Raw genomic sequence first — 26507 nt, 5'->3', positions numbered from 1 at the left:
TTGACTACAGGCTTGCAGGACCCTAACGTAGTATTTTCCACAGGAGCAAATTGCTCTGTATTTCGTCTAGGAGCTAAGAATTGACTAAGTGTACACGTTGACTTCACAGAACTTAACGACTACGGATGACAATTGACTGTGTGTATAGCCATTCACTACCCAGTTTATTTTTTCCCCTAAGAGAAGAGTAAGAGTGCCTCCGATGGCTTTGTTTCTACCTTTGCAAATTACGGGCAGGGATGGGACGGCCAGACGTGTCCCCTTCACTGACAGGGTAAAAGAATCAAGGAAAAGAGGCCTGAATAGTTAGGACTCACCACTAGTGCCACGGCGAATCTCGCCTGCAAGGGGGCTGGGGCTGCAGGGCACTGACTCAGTGGCAGCTTTGCACATGTCCTATAAAAAAAAGACCAGGCACCTGGGTCACCACAGAAGAATCATGCATGGACCTAGAGATCTAAGCAACACCATGAGGATCAACACCTGACTGACAGAGAAGATTCTAACACATTTTACTCCTAACCATAAGAAAGCATCAGACACCTCCAAACTGAGGGACACTCTGTATCTGACCAGTACACTGCAAAACTATCACGGTCATTGAAAAAATAGGCCAGGTGTGGTGATTCACGCCTGTAATCCCAGCACTTCGGGAGGCCAAGGCAGGTGGATCACCTGAGGTCAGGAGTTTAAGACCAGCCTGGCCAATAGTGAGACCCTTATCTCTAGAAAAATTAAAAAATTAGCCAAGCAGGGTGTCACGCACCTGTAGTCCCAGCTATTCAGGGCTAAGGTGGTAGGATCACTTGAGCCCAGGAGTTTTGAGGCTGCAGTAAGCTGTGATTGTACCACTGTACTCTACCCTGGGTGACAGAGTGAGACCCTGTCTCGAAAACAGATGAAAGATGGCCAGGTATGGTGGCTCACATTTGTAATCCCAGCCTTTTGGGAGGGCGAGGGAGGTGGATCACCTGAGGCCAGGAGTTCAAGACCAGCCTGGGCAACATGGCAAAACCCCATCTCTACTAAAATTACAAAAAATAGCTGGGCATGGTGGCGCATGCCTGTAATCCCAATCACTGGGGGGGCTGAGGTACGAGAATCTCTTGAACTCAGGAGGTAAAGGCTGCAGTGAGCCAAGACAGCATCACTACACTCCAGCCTAGGCAACAGGGTGGAATTCTGTCTCAATAAAATAAAATATGAAATGAAATGAAAAATGAAAAGAAAAGAAATGAAATGAAATGAAATACAATAAAATAAAATAAAAGAGGCCAGGCACAGGGTCACATGCCTATAATCCCAGCTACTCAGGAGGCTGAGGTGGGAGAATCACTTGAACCCGGGAGGCAGAGGTTGCAGTGAGCCGAGATCATGCCACTGCACTCCAGCCTGGGCAATGGAGTGAGAACCTGTCTCAAAAATAAATAATAAACAAGTGAAGGAAGGGAGGAAGGAAGGAAGGGAGGGAGGAAAGAAAGGGAGGGAGGGAGGGATGGAGACAATGCCTGGCAGGTCACAGCAAGTGCTTGGTGTTAGCTATTATATTAATCACTTAATGAGTCCAACACTCTAGGTCTGGTGCTCAGGGCCACGTATACTATCTGGTAGGTGGCCATAGCCACACTAGCAACAGGCTGTGTGAAAAGCCCATTTCAAAAAGATCCAGGAAGGTGGGTCACTATAAGTGGAGGTGTCAAGACTGGAACACCCAGGCTGTGAGCCAGGCTGCCATCTGGGTCCCACATAGGAAGCTGCTGTCCTGGAGATAATAATTATCACAAGGAAGATGTGAAGCAGCAATAAGTTTATCATAGAGGGACCCGAATACAGGCAGTTTCCACTGTGCTAGTACTTCCCATAACTTAATACTCACAACCAGGGCTGGGCACAGTAGCTCATGCCTGAAATCCCAGTATTTTGGGAGACTGAGGCAGGAGGATGGCCTGAGCCCAGGAGTTCGAGACCAGCTTGGGCAACATGGCAAGACACTGTCTCAAAAAAAAAAAAAATACAACCACCCTTCAAGATAGGTTTGTCTCTCTTTTTTTTTTTTTTTCTTGAGACGGAGTCTCGCTCTGTCGCCCAGGCTGGAGTACAGTGGCACGATCTCAGCTCACTGCAAGCTCCACCTCTCGGGTTCACGCCATTCTCCTTCCTCAGCCTTGCAAGTAGCTGGGACTACAGGCGCCCGCCACCATGCCCAGCTAATTTTTTGTATTTTTAGTAGATATGGGGTTTCACCGTGTTAGCCAGGATGGTCTTGATCTCCTGACCTCGTGATCCACCCGCCTCGGCCTCCTAAAGTGCTGGGATTACAGGCATGAGCCACTGCGCCCGGCCAGGTTTGCCTCTCTTTCACAGATGCAGAAAATACAACTCAGAGAGGTTGGGCCATGTGCCCAGTGTCACACAGCAAATGGCCAAACCAGCCCTGGAACCTGGGTCAGCCTGCCTCTGCTTCCAGGCCTCCCATTGGCTCTGCAACTGACCCTCCACCGCCATGCCAAACCCAGAGACAGAGGGGCTGGGCACAGCACCCACCTGACGGTGCACCACTTTGGCATGCTTGAGAATGGCGATGATGTCGCCCACCACGGTCACGCCCAGCTCATTCATGATCTCCTTATTGAGATCCAGCAGCATGCTCTTCTGAATCCTACAGGGGAAGGTCAGTGGTGAGGCCCCAGGTGGGCCAGAGTGGGTGGGCCAGTCAGCTCCCCACCACCCCATCCCCAAGTTCCGCCTCCTCACCTATTATCCACAAACATCACAGCATAATTGACAGCAGGTCCTGGAGGAATGCCGGCTTCCTTAAAGAACTGGATCCACTCGGAAGTGGCTGTGGGGTTGGACAGGGCTCATTATTCACACCATCCTCTTTAGAGAATAGCATTAGCAAAACCACAATCACAGCAGCTCCCACAAATTAAATGCTCATCCCATGCCAGGCCCTGTGTGGAGTGCTCCACACACACACATGAAGGAACTGAGCCTTCCTGACCCTGTGAGTTAAGCAGTATTAAGACTCCTCTGAGTTGCCGAGGAAAATGAGGCAGGGAAAGGTTGGGCAACCCACCCCAAGCCACAATGCTAAACAAGGCGCAGAGCTCCCAAACCCTTATCACAGCCTTTCTCCTTACAGCTCCACCCCGCCCCAGGGCTGCCTCTCTGCATCACTACACACACTGGGCCCATGACTGATGTAGGGTAACTGGGACTCTGGGTTCTCTGCCCTAGTCCCCATCAGCCAGCCTAGGCCCAGAGGATGACAGGATCCACAGGTCATCCTCTGTGATGGAAAAGAAGCACCACAGAGCCACCCCATGAGCCTTGGCAAGCCCTCTACCCGCCACAGTAGCAAACCTCCCTCAGAGAGAGGCACAGAAGTTACTAACATGGACTTCGGAGCTTGGGTTCGAATCCTAACCCTGCAATTTCCCTATGGAGGGACTGTGGGTAAGTTAACTCTTGGTGCCTTGGTTTCCTCATCTGTAAACCCGGGATAACAGATTTGACAAGTGCTAACCCAGCATTTGGCAAAGGACAGGTCCTGTCCTACGCACTGGAGATACGACAAGGCACAAGATGAAGTCCCAGCCCTTGTGTAGCTGAGATTTTAGTGATAACAGCACCAGTGTCCTTGGGCCACTGTGCAGACTCAATGAGAAACTCCATATAAAAGGCTTTAAATGATGCATAACCCAGAGGATATCCTCAAACCATGTCAGCTATTATTATTATTATTATTATTATTATTATTATTATTACTATTACTCCCATCACCACTAAACACAGAGCCACGGCCAAGACCAGGCAGACCCCACCTATGAATTTTATTCTTTCTAAATGTTCTTGGCTTCTTGGTGGGTTTGACCCTCAAACTGACCCCAGCCTGCCAGGCCAGGAGGTAGCTAAGATCACTGATTCAAAGCAGAACTTTTTTTTTCACATTTTGACATCTCCGAAACTAGGATCTACTTCATGATTGATGGTGTGCCATGGTTTAATTAGCAAACTGTTTTTCTTTCTCAGTATATCCAACAATCCATGCTATTTTAGAATAGAAGCAACCTGTTATTACCTCACCCATTTTGCTTTTAAGACAATAGAGACTCAGAGCAGGGAAACAGACACACTGCGGGTCAGGTGTTACATGAGTGGCAGTGCGGGGCTCCGGTAAAGCCCCATGGGTCACATCTCCAAGGAGGCCCCTGCCCAGCCAGCCACAGGCCAGTTACCCAGGGTGCTGATTGGCCCTTGGGGACTGAGGCTGGCAAGGAACTCATGTCCTTAGGATTTCCTCCGCCAGGCCACAGGAAAGGGGTACCATTTCCCTATGTTGCACAGGCACTATCCACCTGCTAAGCCATAGGGCCCTGGGTCCCACTGGCCAGGAGCATGCATCTCTAACTATCAAAAAGCACCACATAATGATTCCATGTATATGAAATGTCTAGAATAGGCAAATCTAAAGAGAAAGTAGATTAGTGGTTGCTAGGAGGACAGGGGAAGTGACTGCTAATGGGTATGGGGTTTTAATTTTTTTGAGACAGGGTCTCCCTCTGTCGCCTAGGCCAGAGTGCAGTGGCACAATCATAGCTCACTGCCATCTCAACTTCCTGGGCTCAAGCAATCTTCCCACCTCAGTTTCCCAAGTAGTTAAACTAGAGGCGCATGCCACCAGGCCTAGCTATTTTTTTGTATATATACACACACAAGTTACATATATATACACACATTTTTTTTTTGAGATGGAGTTTCACTCTGTCACCCAGACTGGAGTGCAGAGGTGCAATCTCGGTTCACTGTAACCTCCACCTCCGGGTTCAAGCAATTATCCTGCCTCAGCCTCCCAAGTAGCTGGGATTACAGGCACGCTCCACCATGCCTGGTTAATTTTTGTATTTTTAGTAGAGACGGGGTTTCACCATGTTGGTCAGGCTGGTCTCAAACTCCTGACTTCGTGATCCACACTCCTCGGCCTCCCAAAGTGCTGGGATTACAGGCGTGAGCCACAGCACCCGGCAATTTTTTATATTTTTTATAGAGACAGAGTTTCACCATGTTGCCTAGGCTGGTCTCAAACTCCTGGACTCAAGCGATTCACCTGCCTCAGCCTGCCAAAGTGCTAGGATTACTGGCATGAGCCACAACACCCTGCTAAGGTATGGGGTTTCAAGAAAGAGTGATAAAGATGTTTTAAAATTGATTATGGTGATGGCTGCACAACTCTGTGAACAGAGAATATAAAAACCATCGAATTGAACACCTTAACTAGGTAAAATGTATGATAAATGAATTATACCTAAACTAAGCTGTTATTAAGGGGAGAAAAAAATACCACGTAGGTTGGAGGTAGCTTTCTGAGCCAAAGCCTGTGATTGATTAATCGACTGACTGATTTTAAGGTTAGTCAAGTGAAGCGGTGGGAAAGGAGAAGGAACAAATAAATCTGTAACTGGTTGTGATCAATTAGTTGTAAAGACCAATCAGTTCACAGGGACCAGCCAAAGTCTGTGAATTTAACCAAGAGATTACTGAAACCCAGTATTTGAGGAATTGAAAGAGTCCCCACATTCAGCACACACCATCATTTCATGTATTGCTAAGGAAGGAAAATATGCAGTCAACTAAACTGTCATAAGGCACCGGCAGTAAGATATACCCCTACTTCAGAAATGTTAAGTTCTGCAATGATGTGAGTCTTGGAATCAATGAGATGTGGCTTTCTGCACACACCAGGAGACACGTACAAGAATATTCACAGTAGTTTGTCTGTGATAGCTCCAACCCAGTAATAATGCAATATCCACTGACAGCAGCACTGATAAACACATGGTGGTCACTCTCAAGGTGAAATACTATACAGCAGTGAAAAGAAAGTCAACATAGATGACCCTTAGACATTATGTTGAGCAAAAGAAGCCAGGTACAAAAGAACACAAGGTATGATTTCATTCATGTAATTTAAAAACCAAAGTCTATAGAATAGGAATGTCCCACTGATAATACAACTATAAAGGCAAGGAAGGCCAGGAGCGGTGGCTTACACCTGTAATCCCAGCACTTTGGGAGGCCGAGGCAGGTGGATCACCTGAGGTCAGGAGTTTGAGACCAGCCTGACCATCATAGAGAAACCCCATCTCTACTAAAAATACAAATTTAGTGAGGCATGGTGGGGCATGCCTGTAATCCCAGCTACTTGAATCGGAGGCTGAGGCAGGAGAATCGCTTGAACCCGGGAGGCAGAGGTTGCGGTGAGCCGAGATCACGCCATTGCATTCCAGCCTAAGCAACAAAAGCGAAACTCCATTGTAAAAAAAAAAAAAAGTAGGTAAGGCAAGAAAAGACGTTCACAAAATGGTTTATTCCATATGGAGAAGGGAGGGGAGTGTGATTGGGGTAGGACTCTCATGGGGCTGACAATATTCTCTTTTTTTGATCTGGATGGGTAACAGGGTTTGGATTTTTCAATCTTTTTACAGAACTATCATGTACATGCAAAAAAAGTGCACAAGTCAATAGATCTTCCTAAATCAGACACACCTATGTAATCAGCACCCAAATCAAGAAATGAGATATTTCTAACACCTCAGAACCCCTTATATTCCCTTTGGAGTCTCTACTCACTCCTTCCCAGATGCAATCACCACCTTCTAACAAAATAGACTGATTTTGCCTGCTTCTATGCTTTATATGAATGGAATTATAAAGAATACAGGCAGCTAGGCGGGGTGGCTCCCGTCTGTAATCCCAGCACTTTGGGAGGGCGAGGCAGGTGGATCACAAGGTCAAGAGATCGAGCCCATCCCAGCCAATATGATGAAACCTCGTCTCTACTAAAAATACAAAAATTAGTTGGGCATAGTGGTGTGCACCTGTAGTCCCAGCTACTCGGGAGGCTGAGGCAGGAGAATCACTTGAACCCGGGAGGCAGAGGTTGCACTGAACCAAGATCGTGCCACTGCACTCCAGCCTGGTGACAGAGCAAGACTCTGTTTCAAAAAAAAAGGAATACAGGCCAGGCGCGGTGGCTCACCTGTGTAATCCTAGCACTTTGGGAGGCTGAGGCAGGAGGATCTCTTGAGCACAGGAGTTCAAGACCAGCCTGGGCAACATGGCGAAACCCCATTTCTACAAAAAATATAAAAATTAGCTGGGCATGATGGTGCGTCCCTATAGTCCCAGTTACTCAGGAGGCTGAGATGGGAGGATCACCTGAGCCTGGGAGGCAGAGGGTGCAGTGAGCCGAGATTACACCACTGCACTCCAGCATGGGCAACAAAGTGTGAGACTATCTCAAAAAAAAAAAAAAGATCTACTCAGACTTTGCTTCTTAATTACTCTTAAAACTATACAAATATATTTTATGGGCCAGGCATGATGGATCATGCCTGTAATCCCAGCACTTAGGGAGGCCGAAGAGGGCAGATCACCTGAGGTTAGGAGTTCGAGACCAGCCTGGCCAACATGGTGAAACTCTGTCTCTACTAAAAATACAAAAATTAGCTGGGTGTGGTGGCACACGCCTGTAATCCCAGCTTCTCGGGAGGCTGAGGCAGGAGAATCACTTGAACCTGGGAGGTGGAGGTTGCAGTGAGCCAAGATCGTGCCACTGCACTCCAGCCTGGGCAACAAGAGTGAAATTCCATCTCAAAATATTATATATATATACTTTTCTACATTATAATAAATGTGAACATTTTTCAAAGCTACCAACTAATCTCTGTGCCTTAGCAATCCCCAAATACAGAGCTTAAGGCTTGTGATAATAACAACACCTAAGGTTTGTTTAGAACTACGCCCAAGCTTTTACATGCTATAATCTCCTTAATCCCAGGACGTGGGACTATCATTTCCATTTCACAGGTGAGAAAACCAAGGCTCTGTGAGGCCACGTGGGAGACCTGCTGGACTTCATAACCCACGTTCTTCACAGCTAAACTATACAGTCAGGAGAGAGATCCGGCAAGGAGGCAGGCAGGCCTCAAGCAGTTCCAGCCCCACCCTGCCACAGTCCTCAGAGTACAGCTGTTCCTGCCAGTGACCCAGCCCTCCCTCCCCCACCCCATCGTCCCCCACCAAGGCCATACCTCAAAAAGGGCAGTGGGGAGAGGGGGCCCTGGAGAGAAGGCCACAGACTCACCCATAGTCACGGAGACCATCGTCTCCCTGGCCCTGACACTGCTCCCTGGAGCCTGAAAGAGAAGAGAGGAGAGGGCCCATGAGTTGCTGCCGGCTGTGAGTGTTTGTCCCTCTCCTGTGCCTGTCTGCCTGCATGCCAGAGGAACGTTCCTGGGCTACAGGCTCACCGCCCAGGAATAGCCTGGAGCAGCTGGCAGGAAGTCAGCCTGGGACAGAGCTGCCACCACCATCATCGCTTGTGCCTGAGACAAGGCTCAGGGACAGCAAATGTCCACAGTTCCATTCCTACACACCCCAAAAGGTTGGCTGGAAAAGGAGTGCAACAGAAATAAGATACTTCTGGCCAAAACTTTAGCAATAAATACCAACCAAGCGTGCTGGCTCATGCCTGTAATCCCAGCTCTTTGGGAGGCCAAGATGGGAGGATCAATTGAGGCCAGGAGTTGAAGACCAGCCTGGACAACAAGGCAAGACCCTGTCTCAAAAAAAAAAAAAAACAGGCTGGTCCAAAGGTAATGAATTACCTCAACTGACTGTTCATAGTCCTTTACAGATGGAACTCCTTATTCTACTCTTTCTCCCTTTCTCACTACTGCACTTGACTAGTCTCCAAACAAACAAACCCAAAACCCTATTCACTGAGAACCTACTATGTATAAGGCACTCTTAGGGATACCAAGGTGAACAAAGCCATGGAACTTAGCAGCTAGTTGGGTACAGGCGACAGGGGAGACAGAGAGTAAACAAGCCAAACAGTTAGTACAGTACATTAGGAAGCCTTTAATGCCACGGAGAAGACATGGAGGACCTGGGAAGGGAGTGGTTGTAATTTTCAACAGAGTGATCAGGGAAGACCTAAAGCAACATTTAGAGAGCTAAAGGGAGGGAAGCAATGAGCCATGTGGTTTTACAGAGAAAAAGTGTTCCAGAAGAAGGTACAGCAAGTCCAGCGCCCTGGGCCAGTGGCTCATCTGGCATGCTGGAGGGAAAGCAAGGAGCCAGTGTGCCTGCAGTGGAGCGAGCAGGGAGGGCATTGGGAGGAGACAGGTCACAGAAGTGGTGACCTGATCATGAGATGTCCCAGAGAAGACATGGAAAACCAATTTTCCCTTACATTAGCAGATGGTAGAAAGGTGGTGTTAAAGACATTTTAGCACCAATGGAGACTATCTCCATTAAAAGCAGTGTTGAATGGGAACTAAAGGAAGTAACTTTTTCATGTGCTGATTCAACGCTATTCAACTCCAAGATCATGGGGCCCACACTGCCCTGGCCAAAACTTCCTACTTAGCCCTCTGCCTCTTCCCTGACCCGGGTCCTCTGCCCTCTCCCCTCACTCTGCTCCCTTCTATCTACCGCAGCCCCCAGTACTGATCCTCCCTCACCCCTCCATGAGGTGCAGAAGCCCTCTGTCCCAGAACCTTCCTGTTTACAACCCCATAAAATCTGTCCCATCCCCTAACAGATTTTGATGGTATAATGGAGTGGTCAAGAGTAAGAACTCTGCAACCAGACTGTAGGGTTCAAATCCAGCTCTACCACTTATGATCTCGGCAAGTCACTTCACCAGTTGGGCCACGGTGTCCCCATTTGTGAATTGGGAGGGTGCAAACATGACTTACCTTAGAGGACTGCTGTAAAAGCTAGATGAGTTTCTATGAATAAAAGCACTTGAGACAGTGCTTGGTGCCTACTAAGCACCCTGGAGGTGTTGTGCCTGGTCTCATCCTCCAGGCCTCCTTCCCCACACAGGTGCTTTGCTGGCCTGCCGTTTTTAGAGGATGTCACCTGTGCCTGGAATGCCTGTATCCTCCTGGCAACCTCTCCTTCCTTCTGCTCCACTGCCATCTACTTCGTGACCTTTCCCTAAGTCCCCACATATGAGACTCTCTTCTCTATCCTCAGCATTGTTAATCTTGCCCTTCCCTGGCTTCTGCTCAATTTTTTTTTTTTTTTTTTGAGACAAATCTCACTCTGTCGCCCAGGCTGGAGTGCAGTGGCATGATCTCGGCTCACTGCAACCTTCGCCTCCTGGGTTCAAGCGGTTCTCCAGCCTCAGCCTCCCGAGTAGCTGGGACCACAGGCACCTGCCACCACACCCAGCTAATTTTTGTATTTTTAGTAGAGATGGGGTTTCACCATGTTGGTCAGGCTGGTCTCGAACTCCTGACCTCAAGTGATCTGCCCACATCAGTTTCCCAAAGTGCTGGGATTACAGGCACCTGGTCTTCTGCTCAATCTCTTATTGATGAGTATGACCACAGACATCACTCTGTCCTATACTCAACACTCTTAGATCCAATTTCCCTTCTGAATTTTACCACTGGCCAAAGACAACACAGGCCAGGCACAGTGGCTTATGCCTGTAATCCCAGCACTTTGGGAGATTGAGGCGGGTGGATCACCTGAGACCAGGGGTTGGATACCAGCCTGGCCAACATAGTGAAAACCCATCTCTACTAAAATACAAAAATTAGCCGGGCGTGATGGTGGGTGCCTGTAATCTCAGCTACTCCGCAGGCTGAGGCAGGAGAATCGCCTGAACCTGGGAGGCAGAGGTTGCAGGGAGCTGAGATCGTGCCACTGCACTCTAGCCTGGGTGACAGAGCAAGACTCTGTCTCAAAAAAAGAAAAGAAAAGAAAATACAACATGCATCTCTCAAAGAACAGAGCACGGAGAGGTCTCAGTAAGTCAGACAGAACATCTCACAAACCAAGCAATAACTAGGCATCAGGACCAGGGCCAAGCATCATGCAGATGCATCCCAACAGCTCAGTGAGTGAGGACTATTATTAGCCCTGTTTTTACGGATGAAAAACCCCAACTCATTGCGGTGCAGTCATTTGTCAAATGGCACATTTAGCAACTAACCTTATTGGGATTCAAAAACAAGTTCTTCTTGATTCTGATGCCCATGGAGTAACTCCCACTGCGTGTTTACTATGCACCAGGAACTGAGCATATACACATCTCAGTGACTCCTCACAACCAGCCTCAGAAAAATGGAAAAATGAGTCCCAAGTTACAGATGAGAATGGCAGGTCCAAGATCACACAGCAAAACGCTGGGCGCAGTGGCTCAGGCCTGTCATCCCAGTACTTTAGGGGCAGGAGGATCCCTTGAGCCTAGGAGTTCAAGATCATACAGCAAGTAAAGGCAGCAGCAGGACTTGGACCCCAGGCAGTCCAATGGCTATGGTTCATGCCGATTGAGGGATTACTACAAGCCAGGTACTATGGTCTGTTTTGCAATGTCTCAGTTAATGCTAACCAGAATCCTTTAAGTATTGGTATTCTTCCCCAAGTGCTACAGACCCTACTGGATTCAATTTCCTCTCTCTACAATCCTAAAAGCCCACCTCCAACACTGACTTTCTGAATAAGGAAAATTATAATAATAGTCATTTTTAAAGACGGCAGCTCCCAAAACTCAAGGAATTACCACATACCAGGCTCCATGTGCTAAGCCTTTAGAAGACCTGTATCCAAATCTCAATTTTACCACGTCCTAATCCTGACCCTGGACAAGTAGCTTAACCTTTCTGACCTCACTTCCTCAACTGCACCATAAGAATGGTAAGGCCGGGTATGGTGACTCACACCTGTAGTCCCAGCATTTTGGGAGGCCGAAGCAGGAGGATCTCTGGAGCCCAGGATTTTGAGGCCAGCCTGGGCGATACAGTGAGACCCTGTCACTGTTGAAAAAAGGGGAAAAAAAAAAAAAAAAGCCGGGCACGCCGGCTCACGCCTGTAATCCCAGCACTTTGGGAGGCCGAGGCGGGTGGATCACCTGAGGTCAGGGTTTCGAGACCAACCTGACCTCCTGGCCTGCCAATATGGTGAAGGCCCATCTCTACTAAAAATACAAAAATTAGCCGGGCATGGTAGCGCATGCCTGTAATCCCAGCTACTCGGGAGGCTAAAGTGGGAGAATCGCTTCAACCCGGGCGGGGCAGAGGTTGCAGTGAGCCAAGATTACGCCACTGCACTCCAGCATGGGCAACAGAGCGAGACTCTGCCTCAAAAAAAAAAAGAAAAAGAAAAAGAAAAAGAAAGAAAAGAAAGGTGGCTGGGCACAGTGGCTCATGCCTGTAATCCCAACGCTTTGGGAGGCCAAGGAGGGTGGATTACAAGGTCAGGAGTTTGAGACTAGCCTGGCCAACATGGTGAAACTCTGCCTCTACTAAAAATACAAAAAATTAGCCGGGTGTGGTGGCTAATCCCAGCAATATGGTGAAACCCTGTCTCTACCAAAAATACAAAAATTAGCTGGGTGTGGTGGCAGGTGCCCGTGGTCCCAGCCACTTGGGAGGCTGAGGCAGGAGAACCACTTGAACCCAGGAGGCAAAGGTTGCAGTGAGCCGAGATCACACCACTGCACTCCAGAGGTTGCAGTGAGCCGAAACTGCACCACTATACTCCAGCCTGGGCAACAGTGAGACTCCATCTCAAAAAAAAAAAAAAGTGAGAGTACCCCTTCCTGGCCAGCACGGTGGCTCATGCCTGTAATTCCAGCACCGTGGGAGGCCAAGGTAGGTGGATCACGAGGTCAGGAGTTCCAGACCAGCCTGGCCAACATAGTGAAAACCCATCTCTACAAAAATTAGCCAGGCATGGTGGTGGACACCTGCAATCCTAGCTACTCAGGAGGCTGAGGCAGGAGAATGGCTTGAGCCCGGGAAGCAGAGGTTGCAGTGATCCCAGATCACACCACTGCACTCCAGCCTGAGCTACAGAGTGAGACCTTGTCTCAAAACAAAAATAAATAAAATAAATAATAAAAAAATGAAATAAAAGAACATCATCTCAAAATTTAAAAAAGGCTTTTTTGTTGTTGTTGTTGTTTTTGAGATGGAGCCCCACTCTGTCACCCAGGCTGGAGTGCAGCAGTGTGATCTCGGCTCACTACAACCTCTGCCTCCCAGGTTCATGCAATTCTCCTTCCTCAGCCTCCCAAGTAGCTGGGATTACCACCACCACGCCCGGCTAATTTTTTGTATTTTTAGTAGAGACAGGGTTTCACCGTGTTAGCCAGGATGGTCTCGAACTGACGTCATGATCCGCCCGCCTTGGCCCCCAAAATGCTGGGATTACAGGTGTGAGCCACCACACCCAGCCAAGGACCCATTCTTAACGGTGTTACAGGGATTAAACGAGTTAATAAACAGAGTCCTTAGAACGAAGATGCACAGCAGGTGGTAAGTGCAATGTTAAGAGTGCATCAACTAAAACAAATCTTCAGTGATCTAGGGAAACAGTGGGACAGTCACTGACTTAATGCTAGTTGTATACAAAGGGTGAGCTGGGAACAAGTATAAGGACAACTTGATGGGGGTCGATGGGATCTGACAACAGGGAATCACACAGTACAAGTTCTGAACAGTATTCCTATTCAAAGGGAATACGTAGTACTCCTTTTTCGATTATCTTTCCATTTCAGTGTACAGTGTAACCGGCAGCTCAGTTTCCATTGTATTTTACCTGAACTTTTCCTTCCTCTCATGGCCAGCAATGCTAGTCTTTCATTGAAGACGGCAATGCGCCGGGCACGGTGGCTCCCAGCACTTTGGGAGACCGAGGCGGGCGGATCACCTGAAGTCAGAAGTTCGAGACCAGCCTGACCAACTTGGAGAAACCCCATCTCTACTAAAATACAAAAAAATTAGCAGGGCGTGGTGGCGCATGCCTGTAATCCCAGCTACTCGGGAGGCTGAGGCAGGAGAATCACTTAAACCCGAGAGCCGGAGGTTGCGGTGAGGGAGATCGCACTCCAGCCTGGGCAACAAGAGAGAAACTCGGTTTCAAAAAAGAAGAAGAAAAAGAAGACAGCAATGCAAATTTGCCTTCTCAAATTAATTTACTGGGGAAAAAAATGCACTAGTCACGATCAAGAAAAAGAAAAAAACTAATACTTCAGGACTCAGCAAAATTGGTCAAATAGTAAGTGGCAGGATGTCGATTTTCTCGGCTCCAGTCCTAAGTTTTTCCTATTGCTGTCTCTGAGCTTTCTGCCCTGCCCCTACTTCCCTGGAATTTTCAGCTACACCAATGACTCTCAGAATCATTATCACTATAGTCCCAATCCGCGAGTTCTCACTGTGCCAGCCCCTCTGCTTAAAATCTCTACACACACACGCTTCGTCAGAATCCTCAAGACGACCCTATGATACTGGGACTATCTGCTCTCACTGTGCAGATGAGAAAAAAGGGAGTTCAAAGAAGCGAAGACACAGGCCCCACTGCCTCACAGTGGAGCGGGACTTGAACCAAAATCCGACCGCTTCCAAACCCAACAATTTTTCATACCAAGCGCAAACATCAATACTAACAATAATAGTATAGTAACGAAGTGAGCGTTATGCGGAGGCGCTGAGCTAAGGGATCCAACGTACACGACCTGACTTCTCACTCCCATTTATAAAACCGGTGATACAGTCAGATCGTAACCCCCATTCCACAGGAGAGGAAACTGAGGCTCAGAGAAACAAATCGTACGTCCGAAGCCGTACAGCGGAGCCCGAACTGAGTCCAGAGCCCCGGACGCCACCCGTCCCTACCGCAACCGGCCCAGTCCCACCACCCCCGGCCCGCGCCTCACCTGGCCCACAGGACCCGCGCCCACTCGCGCCGCCCGCCCTCCCTCGCGGCGGCGCCAACTGTCAGACACTCCACCCCCGGCCCGGGCTGCCCGCCCCGGAAGCACCCCCTCACCGCAGGAAGCTGAACTGACCCGCCCGCGGCCGCTCTAGCCCACCAGGCTGCCACCAGCGAGAGTGCGGCCATAACCGTCACGTGACCACCCACCGTCACCAGCAGGAGTGCGGGCGTATACGTCACGTGACCGCCCACCTTCGCCGGGCGCTCTCAGCCCGACGCCAGCGAGCGGCGCGGCCAATGAGAAAGGCGCATGCCTGGCCCCCGCGGGCCCGCAGTCTAGCAGTAGTGCGCCTGCGCGCGGCTGGGGGCGGTCAGGCGGGGATACATCCTGGAACCTGCGTGTGGGGCTGGGTCCCGGAGTGAGAGACGTGGAGTGCAGGTACTGTGCGATCTAGGGGCGCGGCGCCTCGGCTGCCCTCCTCGTGTTGTCCTCCCCGCCATAATGCATCGCCTCCCTTATGTCGTCCTCGGTCCCTTTATGTCACTATTCCTCTCCTTCTGTCTCATCCCACTTAAATCCTCACAACTCCCCTTCTGTCGCCATCACCCTCTTTAAAGTCGCCATCAGTGCACTTAACTCGCTTTCCTTCCCCGTAAGCCCTCTTTGCCACCATAGGTCGTAATCGCTCCCTTTAAATGCGTCATCGCCATATGTTACCTGCATCCCGCTTTTGTTGCCATTTCTCCTTTATAAAATCCTCATTTCTCTTAAACCCTCATCGTACCCCCAAGTCACCTTCGCATGGCTACTGTCCCCATCGCTCTTCTTAAATCGCGCTAATGCAGCCTTTATATCATCATTACCCCTTATGTCTTTGTCCCTCCCTTGGCATCACTGTTTCTGACAGTCACCATCCATTCCTCATGTTTCCAGCTTTCCCCATAAGGAGCCACCCAGCCTTACAGTTATTTTTCTTCCCTCCGTGTCTTCGTCATTTCCCTGTATCACAGCTCACATAACATACAGGGTACTGCAGCCCATTACCTGGGGTGTGTCAGAATCCCAGCCCCACCACTACACCTCTGGATACCTTGACTACCTTATGGCACCTTTCCAATCCCAGCTTCATCTGCAAAATGCACGTGGGGACGTGCACATCAGGGCTGAGTGTGACAATTCTGAGTTTATTCTTATGGCAGGCAGAGCTTGACATGGTGTTTTTTTGTTTTTTGTTTTTTGAGACGGAGTCTCGCTCTGTCGCCCAGGCTGGAGTGCAGTGGCGTGATCTCGGCTCACTGCAAGCTCCGCCCCCCGGGTTCACGCCATTCTCCTGCCTCAGCCTCCCAGGTAGCTGGGACTACAGGCGCCCGCCACCACGCCCGGCTAATTTTTTTTTGTATTTTTAGTAGAGACGGGGTTTCACCGTGTTAGCCAGGATGGTCTGGATCTCCTGACTTCGTGATCCGCCCGTCTCAGCCTCCCAAAGTGCTGGGATTACAGGCGTGAGCCACAGCGCCCAGCCTGACATGGTGTTTTTAGCTAATATTGTTACTAACCATGCCACCCTCCACCGGGTGCAGTGGCTCACGCCTGTAATCCCAGTACTTTGGGAGGCCAAGGTGGGCAGATCACCTGATGTCGGGAGTTGGAGACCAGCCTGATCAACATGGAGAAACCCCGTCTCTACTAAAAATACGAAATTGGCGGAGCATGGTGGTGCATGCCTATAATCCCAGCTACTCCAGAGGCTGAGGCAGGAGAATGGCTTGACCCTGGGAGGTGGAGGTTGGGGTGAGCCAACATCGCGCCATTGCACTCCAGTCTGGGCAACAAGAGCGATACTCAGTCTCAAGAATAATAATAATAATAAACCATGTCACCATCACCCTCATCCAGTCACCTTCATCGTATCCTCATGGTCACTCTCCCCAGCTGCCCTGGTCATTCCTGGGGTGTTGTCATGGACTTCGTATCAGGACAGATACTCTGCCACAGCAGCCACACCACCTCACAGTCTCCATGTTGCCCTCACCTCTGCCACGTCACCACACCTGTGGCAGTGGCCCATTGGCCATTGTGAACCTTGCTTCTGTAAATACTTAATCGCTATCTCGTTATCTTATGGGATTGAGTGATTTCCTCCACTCCCAAAATTGAAAGCATTTAGCTAGTGCTGTGAGGGTTGAGGAGGGCTTGGTGAGGGGGAAACTGTAGGTAGCTTAGGCCCAGAATTCCCTGGGCTTTTAGAATTAGGGCTACGGAGAGATGAAGCCTGTTTCTCCCACATTTAAGTCACACCTCATCAGTCCTAGGCTGGACTAGGTGGCTGTTGCCTGTAATCCCAGCATTTTGGGAGGCCAAGACAGACGGATCACTTGAGGCAAGGAGTTTGAGACCAGCCTCTCCAACAGGGTGAAACCCCATTTCAACTAAAAAAAAAAAAAAATTAGATGTGATGGCACATGCCAGTACTCCCGGCTGGCTACTCAGGAAGCCGAGGCGGGAGAATCCCTTGAAGCCTGGAGGTGGAGGCTGCAGTGAGCTGAGATGCCCTACTGCCTTCCAGACTGGGCAACAGAGCGAGACTGTCTCCAAAAAAAGAAAAACGAGGCAAAAAACAAAACAATACAAAAACAGACCTGCCTGGGCAAATAGCAAGACACCATCTCTACCAAAAAACATTTTTTTAAAAATTAAATGGACACAGTGATGTGCACCTGTAGTCGCAGCTACTCAGGAGGCTGAGGTGGGAGGATCACTAAACCCAGGAGTTTGAGGCTGCAGTGAGCTATGATTGTGCTACTGCACTCCAACTTGGGTGACAGAGTGAGACACCATCTCTAAAAAAAATTATTATTTTTTAAATGGTTGGGTGCAGTGATTGGCTCACACTTGTAATCCCAAAACTTTGGAAGGTCAAGATGGGAGGATTGCTTGAGGTTATGAGTTCAAGACCTGCCTGGGCAACACAGAAAACCCCATCTCTACAAAAAAAAAAAAAAAGGAAAAATCTTCTCAAAAAACATTTTTTTAACTCAAAAAAAAAAAAAAAACAGCCAGACGTGATTGCTGACACTTGTAATCCCAACACTTTGGGAGGCCAAGGCAGGCAGATCATTTGAGGCTAGGAGTTTGAGACCAGCCTGGCCAACGTGGTGAAATACCATCTCTACTAAAAATAAATTAGCCGGACATGGTGACACTCACCTGTAGTCCCAGCTTCTCAGGAGGCTGAGGCAGGAGAATCACCTGAACCCAGGAGGTGGAGGTTGCAGGGAGCTGAGATCGCGCCACTGCACTCTAGCCAGGATGACTGAGTGAGACTCCATCTCAAAAAAAAAAAAAAAGTGGCAGGGCACAGTGGCTCATGCCTGTAATCCCAGCACTTTGGGAGGCCGAGGCAGGCGGATCACAAGGTCAAGAGATCGAGACCATCCTGGCTAACACAGTGAAACCCCGTCTCTACTAAAAATACAAAAAATTAGCCAGGCATGGTGGCGGGCACCTGTAGTCCCAGCTACTTGGGGAGGCTGAGGCAGGAGAATGGCGTGAACCCGGGAGGTGGAGCTAGCAGTGAACCGAGATCTTGCCACTGCACTCTAACCTGAGCGACAGAGCAAGACTCCGTCTCAAAAAAAAAAAAAATACAAAATACAAAATTAGCCGGGCACGGTGGCACATGCCTGTAATCCCAGCTACTCAGGAAACTGAGACAGGAGAATCACTTGAACCCAGGAGGCAGAGGTTGCAGTGAGCCGAGATCGCACCATTGCACTCTAGCCTGGGCAACAAGAGCGAGACTCCGTCTCAAAAAAAAAAAAAAAAAAAAGAACTACATGATCTTGGGCAACTGGCTTAACCTCCCTGTGCCTCAGTTACTGCATCTGCAATATGGGAATGAAAACACAAATTATTCTGCACATAATTCTTAAGCATGTGCTGTCTATGTGCCCAACACCTCTAGGCACTGGGGACACCTTAATGAACAGTACAGACAAAAATATCTTAGCTGGGCGCAGTGGCTCACACCTGTAATCCAAGCACTTTAGGAGGCCAAAGCAGGTGGCTCTCCTGAGGTCAGGAGTTTGAGACCAGCCTGGACAACATGGTGAAACCCCATCTCTACTAAAAATGCAAAAATTAGCCAGGTATGGTGGCGCACCCCTATAATCCGAGCAACTCAGGAGGCTGAGGTGAGAGAATTGCTTGAACCCAGCAGGCGGAGGCTGCAGTGAGTTGAGATCGCACCACTGCACTCTGGCCTGGGTGACAGAGTGAGACCCCGTCTCAAAAAAAAAAAAAAAAAAATCTGGCCTTATAGAGTATCCTACACTCTAGTAAGGGTAAGAAGCAATGGGTAAATAGGAAAGTAGATTATTGGATGTAATAGAAGGGGCATGGGGAATGTGGGGTCAAGGTTGTAATTTTAAATAGGGTGGTCAAGGAAAGCTTTCTGAGAAAGTGACATTTGAACCAAAGACTTGAAGGAGAAGAGAGAGTGGGGCCGGGCACAGTGGCTCACGCCTATGATCACAGCACTTTGGGAGGCTGAGGAAGGCGGATCACTGGAGCTCAGGAGTTTGCAACCAGCCTGGGCAACATAGTGAAACCCCATCTCTACAAAAATTAAGCAGGTATGGTGGTGTGCACCTGTTGTCCCAGCTATGTGGGAGGCTGAGAGGTGGGGGGATCGCTTGAGCCTGGGAGTTTGAGGCTGCAGTGAGCCATGATTTTGCCACTACACTCCAGCCTGGGCAACAGAGGGAGACCCTGTCTCAAAAATAAAAAAACAACAAAAGAAAACAGCTGGGCATGGTGGCTCATGCCTATAATGCCAGCACTTTGGGAGGCCAAGGCCGGTGGATCACCTGAGGTCAGGAGTTCGAGACCAGCCTGACTAATATGGTGAAACCCCGTCTCTACTAAAAATACAAAAAACTTAGCCAGGCATAGTGGCAGACACCTATAATCCCAGCTATTCGGGAGGCTGAGGCAAGAGAATCGCTTGAACTCGGGAAGCGGAGGTTGTAGTGAACCGAGATTGTGCCATTGCACTCCAGCCTGGGCGACAGAGTGAGATTCTATCTCAAAAAAAAGAGAGAGAGAAAGAAAGAATGAAGAGAGAAAGAAAGCTCTTCCCCTCTGGGGAAGAGCGTGCTAGGCAAAGAGAACAGCAAAAGCAAAGGCATTGAGGTAGGAGCAAGCTTGGAATATTTAAGGAATAGCAAGGAGACGTCAGTGAGAGAGGAGAGGGGCAAGAGATGATGTCGGAGGGGCGATGGGGCACATTGTGGAAGGCCTTGTGAGCCATGCAGAAGACTGACTTTTACTCCAAGTGAGGTGGGAGCCACAGGAGGATGTGGAGCCGAGGAGGGATGCGGTCCAGTGTGACATGAAGCCATCACCCTGAGCTGTGGCAGCTCCAGAACTTCTACCCAGGATCGACTAGTGAGAGGCAGACTTGTTGGAAAGAGAGCCAGAATCTTCAGTCCGCACTCACATATCCTTTATGTTGGGAGAAAATTTCAAATATCCCTGTCAAAGATTGAGGCCGGGCATGGTGGCTCACGCCTCTAATCCCAGCACTTTGGGAGGCTGAGGCGGGCGGATCACTTGAGATCAGGAGTTCAAGACCAGCCTGACCAACGTGGTGAAACCCCATCTCTACCAAAAGTATAAAAAATTAGGTGGGCGTTGTGGCGGGTGCCTGTAATCCCAGCTATTCAGGAGGCTGAAGCAGGAAAAGCCCTCGAACCTGAGAGGTGGAGATTGCAGTGAGCTGAGATCGCGCCACTACACTCCAGCCTGAGCGACAGACCAAGACTCCAACTCAAATAAATAAATAAATAAATATTAATAAAAAATGGAGAGCAGGCTGGGGAAATGCTAATGGAGTTTTTGAGAGGCCAGCGCCACCACGGGGTTCAGCTCTGTCCTGGAGGGTGGGGGGCAGGCAGCAAGGGATCTACAGATGACGAATAACAGGAGAGGCAGCTGTCATGGGGACTCTGTCCCTGGAAGCTTGAGGCAGCTTGGGTTCAAATCCTTGCTCCATTTCCTCTCTCTTCTTTTTTTTTTTTTTTTTTTAACCAAAGTCCAGGTCCCAGGCTTACCCATATACTGTCTGTGTCTCTTTGTACCTGTGACTTCACCTCTCTGGATCCTTAATTCCCTAAGTGGGAGTTTTAAGAGGACTGTTGTGAAAATTAAATATATTAAGTTCAATTTAAAACAATAAAACAAATATATTAAGTGCTTTGAGGCCAGGCCCAGTGGCTTATGCCTATAATCCCAGCACTTTGAGAGGCTGAGGTAGGCAGATCACTTGAGCCCAGCAGTTCAATAGCAGCCTGGGCGATGTGGTGAGATTCCGACTCTACAAAAAAATTAAAAACTAGCTGGGCGTGGTGGCACACACTTGTGGTCCCAGCTACTCGGGAGGCTGAAGCAGGAGGACCACTTGAGCCCAGGAGTTCCAGGCTGCAGTGAGATGTGATCCCACCACTGCATTCCAGCCTGGACAACAGAGCAAGGAGACCCTGTCTCAAAAAAAAAAAATCAAAAATAAATGCAAGAAGCCCCACTGTCTCACTCCACACCCTGCACTTTTATAGGCTCGCGCCTCCCTCAGGGTCCCTCACGTGATGTGATGAAGGGAGATTTTGCATTGTTTGTTCATGAATTAGTTCAACAGTGTACTGCCCTGGAATACAACTGAGCTCTGGGTTCAAATTCCTGGCTGATGGCTATAATCCCAGCACTTTGGGAGGCTGAGGTGGGCAGATAACTTGAGGTCAGGAGTTCGAGACCAGCCTGGCCAATATGGTGAAACACTGTCTTTACTAAAAATACAAAAATTATCCAGGCATGGTGGCCACCTGTAATCCCACCTACGCGGGAAGTTGAGACAGGAGAATCACTTGAACCTGGGAGATGGAGGTTGCTTTGAGCCAAGAGCCTGCCACTGCACTCCACTCTGGACAACAGAATGAGACTCCGTCTCAAAAAACAAACAAACTTCCAACTGACAAACCAATGCTGTGCAACCTAAGCAGGTAATTTCCCTGAGCGCTGCCACCTCATCTGAAAAACAGATGGTAACACTGCTTTGCCCTAAACTTACCATGTTACTATTTTTCTTTCTCTTTTTTTTTCTTTTGTTGTCTTTTCTTTTCTTTTTTTGAGATGGAGTCTCACTGTGTCACCCAGGCTGGAGTGCAGTGGCGCGATCTTGGCTCACTGCACGCTCCGCCTCCCAGGTTCATGCCGTTCTCATGCCTCAGCCTCCTGAGTAGCTGGGACTGCAGGTGCCCACCACCATGCCCAGCTGATTGTTTGTATTCTTAGTAGAGATGGGGTTTCACCGTGTTAGCCAGGATGGTCTCGATCTCCTGACCTCATGATTTGTCCGCCTCGGCCTCCCAAAGTGCTGGGATTACGGGTGTGAGCCACTGTGCCCAGCCCTACCATGTTGTTATTTTTCTTTCTTTCTTTATCTTTTTGCGACAGGGTCTTGCTCTCTCACTGAGGCCGGAGTGCAGTGCGCAGTCATGGCTCACTGCATACCCAAACTCCCAGGCTCAAGACATCCTCCTGCTACAGCCTCCCATGTAGCTAGGGCTACAGGCATGTACCACCATCCCCAGCTAATTTTTTAGCCTTTTTATTTATTATTTATTTATTTATTTAGAGACAGAGTCTCGTTCTTTCGCCCAGGCTGGAGTGCAGTGGCATGATCTCGGCTCACTGCAACTTCCACCTCCTGGGTTCAAGCGATTTTCCTGCCTCAGCCTCCTGAGTAGCTGCAATTACAGGTGTGCACCACCAGGCCCGGCTAATTTGTATTTTTAGTAGAGACGAGATTTCACCATGTTGGTCAGGTTGGTCTCGAACTCCTGACCTTGTGATCCAACCGCCTTGGACTCCCAAAGTGCTGGGATTACAGGCGTGAGCCACTGCACCAGGCCTAGCCTTTTTATTTTTTTGTAGAGACAAGATGTCAATTTGTTGCCCAGGCTGCCCAAGTCCCAAACTCCTGGGCTCAAGTGATCCTCCTGCTTTGGCCTCCTAAAGTGCTGGAATTACAGGTGGGAGTGAGCAACTGTGCCCAGCCATGTTATTATTATTTTTTTATTTTTCATTGAGACACTGTCTCGCTGTCACCCAGGCTGGCATGCAGTGGTGCGAACTCAGTTCACTGCAACCTCTGCTTCCCGGGTTCAAGCAGTTCTCCTGCCTCAGCCTTCCAAGTACCTGGAATTACAGGTGTGCACCACCACGCCTGGCTAATTTTTCTATTTTTAACAGAGACGCAGTTTCAGTACATTGGCCAGGTTGGTCTCCAGCTCCTGACCTCTGGTGATCCGCCTGCCTCGGCCTCCCAGAGTGCTGGGATTACAAGCGTGAGCCACCACTCCTGGCTATGTTATTTTTGGTTTTGTGTTGTTGTTTTGAGACTGAGTCTCACTCTGTCACTCAGGCTACAATGCAGTGGCGTGATCTCAGCTCACTACAACCTCCGCCTCCCAGGTTCAAGCAATTCTCATGCCTCAACCTCCCAAGTGGCAGGACTATAGGTGCGTACCACCACACCCTGCTAATTTTTGTAGTTTTAGTAGAGACAGGGTTTCACTGTGTTAGCCAGGATGGTCTCGAACTCTTTACCTCAAGTGATCTACCCACCTCCCAAAGTGCTGGGATTACAGGCATGAGCCACCACGCCCGGCCCTATTATTATTTTTGAGCTGGGACATAAGCCTTTGGAAGTTGTGATGCCACTGTCTCCCTCCCCTGCTCTATTTTTTTCCAAGGCACATTCCATGTATTTCACTCATTTATTCTCACTCCCTTAAGAATTACATCTTTAGGAAGAATTTTTTTCCTTTTTTTTTTTTTGAGACAGAGTTTTGCTCTTGTTGCCCAGGCTGGAGTGCAGTTGCGCAATCTCAGCTCACCGCAACCTCTGCCTCCCAGGTTCAAGCAGTTCTCCTGCTTCAGCCTCCCAAATAGCTGGGATTACAGACATGTACCACCACGCCCGGCTAATTTTGTATTTTCAGTAGAGACAGGGTTTCCCCATGTTGGTGAGGCTGGTCTCGAACTGCCGACCTCAGGTGATCCACCCGCCTCAGCCTCCCACAGTGCTTGGATTACAGGTGTGAGCCACCGTACCGGCTCCTTTTTTTTTTTTTTTTTTTTTCTGTAATCTCAGTTTCTGGAGCAGGGCTTGTCAGCAAGTCATTACTGATTAAATATTAGTTTAATTAATAGATTAACTGGCCACTGAGCACCTGGTATGCACTTTCCTATGTTCCATGGCACTGGGGATATGGCAGTGAGTTAGACAGCCTAGTCCTGCCATCATAGGGCTCCCAGTCAAATAGGAGAGACGAACCCATCACTAGGCATTGCCAGCAGCAAGCACTGCCAGCTAATCACAGCACTAATTTTGAGCAGGAGTGGGACAGCTTATGTTTTTGTAGTTCCAGTTTAGAAGTATTCACCATTCATGATACTTTTTTGGACCTATTTAACTGTTTTTCAGACTGATCGTCTTCTCTCCCTAGGAGGCATAGGTAGAGGGATCAGGTCTGGGAAAGGGAAGCCCAGGGGACTGTGTGAGCCCAGAGGGCTTCCTGGAGGAGATGGTACGTGAGTGGATAGAAATGAGCAAGGTGTGCTCGGCAGGAAAAGCACCTGTGGGAGGGTCTGGTGATGAAAGTGTGGTTTTGGTTCAAGGAACTGAAAGATCATAAATATGGCTGGGGTGGGAAGAACAGTGAGAGAGTAGACCAAAGAGGTCATTCGGGGAAGATCAGTCAAGGCCCTGGCAGCCACAGTGAGGAGCTGAGACTGTGTTTTTGAGCAGGAGAGGGATACGTCAAATTCATGTGGAGGGGGATCCAAGGGAGGTGGCTGGACTGGGGACCCAGGTGGGAGAGACTAGGTCAGAGCTAGTAGGGAGGGTGATTTGGAGAGACCCTCACAGGGCCAAGTTGACAAGTAGTTGGGGTCCAGGACAAGGCCCAGGGCTGGGGGCAGTCAAGGAGAGCTTTCTGGAGGAGGAGGCACCAAGGCTGAGACCTGAAGGATGGGTTCGACAACTCTCCTTGAAATGGGGAACTGGGGGAGGAAGATGGTAAGGACAATTGGGGACATAGTAGGTGTGGGAGTCTGGGGATACCTTGAAGGAGGTATCTAGGGGGCCATGGGACCTCCAGAGCTGGAGTTCAGGGGAAAGGAGGAAACCAGACAGAGCTTTGGGTTGAGAATGAGGGAACTGAAGCTGTAATGATGGAGGAAGGTCCAAAGGGGCCTGTCCATGTAGGGCTCTGTAGGACATGGTAAGAAGTTTGTACTTTGTCCTGGAGACAATGGGGAGCCACAGAAGGATATTGAGCACAAGTGGGACAGCTTAGGGTTTTTTAGTTCCAGTTCAGAAGTATTTATCATTCATGATGCTTTTTGGACCTATTTAATTATTTTTCGGACTGACTGGCTTCTCTTCCTAGGAGGGGCACTTATTTTAAAGGATCCTTTGAAATAAAGGATCTAACTGCTGAAAATGAAAAAACAGTTTGCAAAACCAGTGTTCTGTTCTGTTTTCTGTAGACAATTGATGGTTCAGTCCAAAGAGGCCAGAAACAACTGATGGTTTAGTCCAAAGAGCTCTACACCATCTAGTGAAAATCAGCACCATTAAACATGAGAACATTTCTGTTTTAAACCATTTGGAAGCCCCGTGAATTTGTTTTTATTTTGTTATGTTTAAAATTAGAGACAGGGTCTCGCTATGTTGCCCAGGCTAGTCTCAAAGTGCTGGGCTCAAGCGATCTTCCCACCTCGGCCTACCAAAGTGCTGGGATTACAGATGTGGGCTACTGCTCCTGGCCAGCCTGTGGATTTGTAAATGTCTCCTGTGGTGTGATCTGCCCCATGTTTCCTGTATGTAGGCTTCAGAAGCACACTCTGCATTCTCAGATGGCTTGAATCAGCCTTGACTTTTTCCCCACTCTCTCAGCCTTAATCTCAGGCTGAGATGCCATTGTCTGCACCCACCCTGTATGCTCTGGGCTTAGAACTGATACTAGCTGGTTATCATTCTGTATAAAAGTGCCACTAGGTATAGAGAGACATCTAAAATAATCTCCTCTCAAATTTTTCTATTCTGCTGCTCCATTTCTTCTGCTTTCAATATTTTTTGAGCAATTACAATGGCCTGGGCCCTAGAGCTACAGGAATAAATCAGACACGGATGTAGCAAGGGACACATATAAATTGATTATGTGTGACTGAAGTGTATACAAGATACGAGGGCGCACACAGATCTCACCAACCAGCATGTTTCAAGGGCTTACTCTGCTTCCTGCCTTCCATGGATGACCTCATTGACTTCCCAGCAAATGTGAGGTTGGTATTATTAATCTCCACATTGTTCAGAGAATGAAAGTGTGGCTTAGAGAAGGGAACCTCTTTTCCCAATTCCACAGAGCTGAGATCTGAAGTCTGAGCTGTGGGACTCTGAGACCCACCCCCTTAACCATTCAGAGATCCCCCAGCCACCACCCTCCAGTGCATATAAGATGATACTCATTTTATTTGTTGTTTTGAGATAGTGTCTTGCTCTGTCGCCCAGGCTGGAGTGCAGTGGCACAATCACGGCTCACTGCAGCCTCGAACTCCCGGACGCAAGCAGTCCTCCCACCTCAGCCTCCCAAGTGGCTGGGACCATAGGCGTAGGCATGGGCCACCACACCTAGCC

The 26507-nt window shown here is 49.0% G+C and overlaps 2 protein-coding genes across 21 annotated transcripts in view; one reads left to right on the top strand and one right to left on the bottom strand.

Moving 5' to 3' along the window:
* The window catches only part of CUNH19orf47 (chromosome unknown C19orf47 homolog), a 28043-nt gene extending 13098 nt beyond the window's left edge, over positions 1–14945 (bottom strand). The window contains exons 1-6 of one of the 11 annotated variants that reach the window (XM_033224993.1): positions 14747–14798; positions 13630–13740; positions 8150–8201; positions 2755–2842; positions 2545–2659; positions 318–396 (exon numbers count right to left, since the gene is read on the bottom strand). In XM_033224993.1, the coding sequence (XP_033080884.1) occupies positions 318–396; positions 2545–2659; positions 2755–2842; positions 8150–8168 (301 nt within the window). In that variant the 5' untranslated portion in view covers positions 8169–8201; positions 13630–13740; positions 14747–14798. The other 10 variants (XM_033224989.1, XM_033224998.1, XM_033224996.1 and 7 more) reach the window with 10 other exon arrangements.
* A 65-nt stretch (positions 14946–15010) lies between these two features.
* The window catches only part of PLD3 (phospholipase D family member 3), a 31380-nt gene continuing 19883 nt past the window's right edge, over positions 15011–26507 (top strand). For all 10 annotated transcript variants that reach the window (XM_033224987.1, XM_033224988.1, XM_033224986.1 and 7 more), the window contains exon 1: positions 15011–15184. The gene's annotated coding sequence lies outside the window, so the exon portion shown is untranslated. The remainder of the gene's footprint in view (positions 15185–26507) is intronic.

This window comes from Trachypithecus francoisi, unplaced genomic scaffold (assembly GCF_009764315.1).
Source record: "Trachypithecus francoisi isolate TF-2019V2 unplaced genomic scaffold, Tfra_2.0 Lachesis_group12, whole genome shotgun sequence".
Classification (NCBI taxonomy): domain Eukaryota; kingdom Metazoa; phylum Chordata; class Mammalia; order Primates; family Cercopithecidae; genus Trachypithecus; species Trachypithecus francoisi.
This window is presented reverse-complemented; position numbering and strand designations above follow the sequence as displayed.